This window comes from Teleopsis dalmanni, chromosome 1 (assembly GCF_002237135.1).
Source record: "Teleopsis dalmanni isolate 2A chromosome 1, ASM223713v2, whole genome shotgun sequence".
NCBI classification, from domain to species: Eukaryota; Metazoa; Arthropoda; class Insecta; order Diptera; family Diopsidae; genus Teleopsis; species Teleopsis dalmanni.
Window position 1 is genome coordinate 14,378,447 of NC_051846.1, and position 6,990 is coordinate 14,385,436.

The window sequence follows — 6,990 nt, forward strand, 5'->3', positions numbered from 1 at the left end:
TTAAGTCTCGCTTTATCAAAACTTTCTGATGTCATTTGTAACTGTCATTAAAAGAAAAATATTCCACAAGAAGGCAAACAGACGAACAGTCAGAATAGAATATAATATTAATAGGGCAAATAGCAATCAGTAGAGATAAAGTCTAGGACCGTAAGTTCTTTGTTCTTCAACTAACTCGAACGGAAAATTGAAGTATCATCCATTTAAAAGGACCTTGCAATATCTAAATATCAAAGACATTCAAACGTTACAACGTCTTCTGCTCCAAATATGTATTAGCACTATATATATGTTTCATATAGATTCCAACTTTTCTTTTATGCAGTACACATATCTAAGCAAACTCAATATACTTTATGTTCAGAGGAGAGTATTAAATATAATTAATCAGAGTTATTGATTCTAAGTCTGTTTATTTAAACTTTGTTTACATTTTAGCACTATATAGAGTTTGTTGTTCTATGATTAATAAATAGGTATAAGGGTAGCACCATAAAGGTGAAACCTTTTTCTTCGAAAAACTTGACACTAACAAAGAATTCGCTTTGAGCTTTCAATTATCATTTTAGACAAACAACAGGCTTCAGTGTTGGACAGAGATAATTTATTTTAGTGATATCGCAAGTTATAGTGACCCATAAAGTAATAAGATAGTGCCAAGACTTTCCTACTTAAGCCTTCCTTGCTTATGACAATTATATACCTTGACACTTTCTTCGTTGAGATGACAAATCGTTTTGTTTGGCGTTGTCCTACACTATAAGACAATGGTTTGCAGATATATTCTCATTCCACTTCTAGATGACATTATTCGAGTAACTGTTTGTAAGTGAAATGAACATATTTTTCAAAGAAATTATAAATAAATAAAATAGAATTGAAAACCCTTTACTACTTTTATATTCCATTGTTTTAAGGTGGCTATTTAAAGAATACAGTTATAGAAAAAAGAAACAGTCTCACGTATACTACATATTTATAATAGTTAATTAATGAGTTGATATGTCATTAATGCCGATTATAGTGCCCTTTAAGAATAACTAACAAACTAAGCCAAGTGGAACCGATTAAAGAGAGTTTACAATTACAGCCATGCTTCGGTATTTAACTTAAGCGTTTGGCGGAATTCCACAAAAAATGATAAATTACTCAAAACCGAACCGAAGCTTATAAAAGATGCTCTTCAGCATCTGTGATCTTCAGTTGAGCTGTTAAAGTTGATGAACGACAATTAAAGTGCGCGAAAACGTTGCTCTGAAAAGTGAACGCGTAGAAACTACTTTTGCTGGAAAAATCTTACACAAAAATAAATCTCAATTAAAAAGATATTTTTAATCAGATAAAAAACGTTAAGTACTAAAAACAAACTCGTCTACAATGTTCTGCTCAAACGTCCCGCGTTTTGTGCTACTGGCAAGTGCATTCTTCATAGCCACAATCGGTAAGCTTTCCATTGATATGTACCAGTGTAGGAAGCATCTGTGCGCGGTCTTCTAAGTATTCAAGCTGAGTTGAACCACCTAAAATTTTAAGATAAAATATGCATAGTTTTTTCACAGAATCACTTAAGTACTTCATTTCATATTCATTTATTCCAAATTAGACAATTGTTTTGTTTTGAAATCTGCGTCTGTAAGCTTCTATGTCTTCTTGGGAATTATTTTTAGAAACTGGCTCTGCATGACTCAAGCATGCTTAAGCATAGTCTAAACTGGTTTAGCGGATTCGATTCACATCGTTCATTGTTCATGCTATGCTTGTGTTTTCAAAGTCAAGTTTGGTTCTAAGTCATCAAGTGTGCCACCTTCGAACGGTGTTGTCTCTTATTACAGGCACAATATGCTGTTACGTTCTTGCCACTTCCTCAAACCGCTCTTTGCAAAGACCGCGTTTAATTAAAATAATTATTTAATTATTTTTTTTATTTTTAATAAAATGTGTTATGTCTAATAATGTTCTCATATGAACGAACGTACTTTTATAATATAAGTGTAAAATAATTAAATATGATTTTGCATTTCATTTAAAATTTATAAAACAGCAATTTTTTTTTGTTCCAAAAAACCAAAAAATAATATATTAAAGTTTAATGCAACAAAATTGTTTTAAACCATCTCTTGAGCTTATTCGCCAACTACACACTCGAAGTAGATAATTTGGGTCCCAAGCCATAAATCATCCTCAAATACATATTAACATTTAAAGCGCACTAACTTCGTGACTTGGTTAGATTATAATGGTGATACAAGAGACTTTCTGACACATTGTGCTACCATATAAAACTCGAAAAATGGTTTTTAAGAAAGGATCATGTATCCGACTAATATTCTCTAGAAAGTTAGTCCTTAAGTACTTTCTTCAGCCTCCTTATAGTTGCAGCAAAAATCATTAAATAGCAGAACCAATCTCCTTTTATGGCTTCCTAACCAAACTTGACCGGTTAACATGTCCACTGTAAGGTTCGTGTGCTACACAGTTGCCAGATATTTTTCTGTGTCCAGGCACCCATATGAGTTCAACACTGACCAGACTAGACAACTTATTGAGAGAAACCCGGCATTCTTGAACTACAATGGAGTTTGTCAATCAGAGATTTTAGAATATATCTTGGTAGTGACTTGATAGTCCAAATGCGATTTGGGTATAAATATTTATAGTCAATTGAATTGAGGAAATATTTTATTTCTGGACCATCAGTTTAAAGCGTTAGGTACACTTAGTAAAAACTTACCTTGTTGTTTTATCATGAGCCCGAATGACTATAGATAAAATAACCAGAATATAGCTTACCATAAAGTAACTAACAATTACAGATACTTACCATCCAAAGACTACCCTATATTGAAGGATAGGTTCAGGTGTGTAGAGTCTGAGGACGTTTTGTGGTTGGAGACCATATCTGAAGCCATCTGCTTCTCTACAACTGTAATTACCACACGCCGCTTTATGGGTCCTTTCAACCAAATTAGCCTTTCAGCTGAGTTTAGAGTCAGGAATGAGACCCAGTTATTAACATTAAGGCTTAAACTAAGCGGGATGTCATTGCTCTTACGAAAGTGGTATTTAAATGTAATGACGATGACTTTTGTTTTCGCTGGAGTTTATAATTAGTATAATTTATATTAAAAAGATCCATTTAAATATATAAATAAATATATTATAATTAAAAGAAACTTATAAGTGTATATCAGATCTCTAGTACTTATGTTTTACATTCGATTAAGTATCTATAAAGAATATTTCTTATTAAATAAAAATATCGTTAAAGCATACCCAATAAAATAATTTTATAAAGAAATAATAAAAAAAAACCATAACATTATTTCATTACCCCACTTTTTTAAACGAATAAAGTTTGATCTAAATAAACACTTACTTTTTGAGATTAAATAAATAGTGCTGTTATAGTGTTTTATTATAATAGCTGTTATTTTTACATAAAAAAAAAATAAAAGTGTAATATAATTCAATACAATATCTTATACTCAATTTAACTATCAGATTCATTGGCTGCTCAAAATAAATTTCTACTTTTACCTTTTAAGCTTTTGTTGAGCTTTAAAATTATTGTTTTGGCTATTTTTATGATAACTTCGAACTTAATCTGGCATTTACCTAAATTTGGCATAAAACCAATAATCACGAGTAAAAGTTTGTCGAGTCATTAAGTGTTTATCTTTGGGTTTCTGTTCAATTCTTCCAATTTATTTATGAGTTTGTCTTATTATAATTTCATGATTGCAAAATAAATACTCGTTCATACCCCCAAAAAATGTTTGCCAGATTGAAGTTCTTCCCGTCGACAATTACCGAGCTGCAGCAGATATTCAATCAAATCTTTGCGCAAAGCCATTAACCAAAATTAATAAAATAAATCGTAGACATGCACGATTGCCCAAATATGAGGCTCGATTTCAGGGCTCGATTGATGCCAACTTGTCCAGTACAAATAGCCATTCGGAAGTATAAACACCAAATCAAAATCCATTCTGCCAGAAATTATTGAAAAAAGACGAATGGAGGAAAAATCTTGATTTGCTGCACTTCGCTTTCGATTTGCACAAATCAGAAGATAAATTAACCAACTCGATTGATTCGCTTTGAGGAAATCAATGTTTCGTAATTATTGTTTATTTAAGATACACAAAACTATTTTCGTACAATGATTTATGATGTATAATTTTGTGTGCCCACCTCGCCCCCCTCATTGATTATTTGCACGATGTTCTGAAGCTCTTCAAATCGAAGTGAAGTTTAATCATAGTTAATTTCTGTTTTCGATCGAACATTTCCCAAACAATAGCCGTGATGGGAGTGATGTCATTAACAATTATAAAATTAATGAGACAATAATCAATAAATTTACACAAATATATAAAGTTTTAATTATTTATTTTAATATAAAAATTCAAAAAGACTTTACGACACATAAGCATTTTATGAGCCTCTACTTTTCTACATAAGATTCGTGAATGAATTTAGCTTCAGGTTCAAGTTAAACTGACAAATAATTTAATAATATTAAAATTTATTTGGTTTCTTGGTATCCAAACTAGTAACCAAGGTTGGATTTGGAAATTACTTAAAGTGCAGATCACACAGAGTACTGGATTTTGCAAAAATATTTCAAGCAGAACTGATAGCACTTAAAATTTCCGCTGATATTTTATTCAATAGGGACACGTCTCAAAACATATATCAGATAACGTACTAAAATCCAAGTAATAATCACTGTTTTTCATTCTTCATATATTAAAGTTAGAGTTATCCAGTCCTATATTCCATCTTTAAATGGGCTTAACAGCAACATCATTTCAGAATATAGAGACAATTATTAAAACTAGATAAGATAAGAGTCGTTATAAGATATTTACAATTATTATGCAAAATAATACAACATCACTATAGCTTAAAAATCGATAATAGGTCATTGATTATGCACTTCAATCAATCTTAGCATAGCTATAAGTTGCGTTGTGATTTATAATTGCTTATAATACTTATAGGTGCTGCACCATATCAGGAATTGATTCCAAAACCCGGATATGTAGCAGTTTACATAAGAGAGGGTAATACTCCATTGAGTGAAATACATCCCAGGTTGGCGGAAGCATTCAATGAAATCGAATCAGAATCACTTACTCTAGTGGTAAAAGAAATTAATTTTTAATAAAATAAAATATAATAATGACTATTTAATAGATGTTGAAATTAAAATACTTAGAAATAATTAGAAAAATATTAAATAAATAATTTGTTACATATTATAAATTTCAGTCCGATGAAAAGAAAGATGAAAAAGAAGCACCAGTAATTACTGCTGAAGAAGTAGAATCCACTGAAAAGAAGGAAGCATTAGCTGAAAAAGAAAATATCGAAAAGCCAGAAGAAATAAAAGAAGAAGAAAATAAGCCAGCAGAAGCAGTTCAATCGCCTCCAAACATAGAGGAACTAACACAGAAGGATAAAGAATCTGATATAGCTTCCTTTGACGTTGTCAAAATGGAGGATGAGAAAGTTGAAAATTGAGAATTAAAGAGCTGAGTGTTGCCATATACAATTGAGTAAATTAAATTTATTATAAATTGAAATCGATATTAAATTTTTTAAGTAAATAAAGTGAACCTTTAAATTATGTTTAAGCTTTAAGTAAATAAAAAAAAAACGAAACATTAAACTACAAATTGTAATTTATGGCGTTAAAGTTGAAGGAAAAAATTGGCGTAAAATTGCCACGTAATCTGGCCTTCTTCAAAACGCAATTATTTGAAAAGTAATTTCACTGCCGCAAATTCCGACAAGTACGCGTAAAATGCGAGCGAGCAACAACTTTGCAATTCACGCCGATGAGCGCACCTCGCGTCCTTCCACCCCATCGGGGAAGGTATTTCGGTTAAGCAATTTGGTTTTTTAATTGATTAAAAATCGAGGTTTAAAAAGTTTTCCGCATACGGAAGCGTTAACAAAAACAATACAAGTTATTAGCCGCACCCAAGCAGACGCCTGGGTTGTGGCATGGAATTACGGAAGGTGTAAAGTCATTGCCACGCGTTCCACGCCGCACTGTTGCTCTTCGTCGAAAATGAAATAAGTTTCTTTTAGCTTCAGTTTTCACCTACCGAAGCGTGTAATTATATTTAAATCTTTTGTGTTCCTTGGCAGTAAATTGTCTTTGGAAAATGACAAAAAAAAAATATCGGAAATGATAATTTCTTTTTATTTGTTTTACCTCAAACTCACACTTCTGTAGAGCAATCCAATAATTTCTATGATTGGTGGAATTAAAAGATTACCAAATGGCACCAATCAAACCGGAAAATATTCACAAGTCAATTTTGACGGATTACTTTCGCTGAATTCCAAGAAGTCCAAGACGGAATTCTGTTCTGGTCAAATTTTGATAAGAAAACAAAGGAAATACTTAATGTGAAAATTAAATATAATGTTAAAATTAAAATATTTAAAGCTTTAATTCTTCTCCTCTAAACTAAAGTCCTATAATAATTATTTAAAAAAGATTTTATCAATCGCAAGAATAACATTTGCCCACGAAAATCAAAAAAGAAACGTCATAAGTCAAGGTGAAATCCAAACCGAAAAGAAACCCCTTGACTATTCCACATATAGAAATCAATAATATTAATTAATTAATTTCACTAGTAGTAGCCAATAATAAAGAAAATTTATGGCAAAAGTGAAATTTCTTTGCCAATTATTAACGCAATTTATTTGGGAAGGAATTTTGTGAAAAAAAGCAAGGAAATCGACAATGCGAGGAGAATATCAGATAGTTTGCACAATGTCAAGTTGCTAAAATCTGCATGATTTATGTGGCAATGGCGTTGGCAACGCCATTGGTCATAGGTCTGATAATATCATCCTAACTGCGACACATTCCATACTCCAAGCAACACCATTCCACCGTTCCCCACACGCTCTTGCGCTAAAATGTAATATAATTAAAGCGAATTCGCATTAATTATCAAACGC

General features: G+C 31.5%; 1 protein-coding gene across 1 annotated transcript; it reads left to right on the forward strand.

Annotated features, from left to right (window-relative positions):
- The first annotated feature begins 1,213 nt into the window (after nucleotides 1-1,213).
- On the forward strand, nucleotides 1,214-5,637 carry LOC119669048. The gene is made up of 3 exons (XM_038078777.1): nucleotides 1,214-1,441; nucleotides 5,007-5,149; nucleotides 5,278-5,637. Exons 1-3 carry the CDS (start codon nucleotides 1,378-1,380, stop codon nucleotides 5,527-5,529), a joined length of 459 nt encoding a protein of 152 aa, XP_037934705.1. The 5' UTR covers nucleotides 1,214-1,377; the 3' UTR covers nucleotides 5,530-5,637.
- Nucleotides 5,638-6,990: the final 1,353 nt, after the last annotated feature.

Coding starts and splice junctions, on each gene's coding strand:
- LOC119669048 (XM_038078777.1), top strand. CDS start 1,378: ATGTTCTGCTCAAACGTCCCGCGTTTTGTGCTACTGGCAAGTGCATTC. Junction 1,442..5,006: donor ATTCTTCATAGCCACAATCG/GTAAGCTTTCCA, acceptor TAATACTTATAG/GTGCTGCACCATATCAGGAA. Junction 5,150..5,277: donor CAGAATCACTTACTCTAGTG/GTAAAAGAAATT, acceptor TATAAATTTCAG/TCCGATGAAAAGAAAGATGA.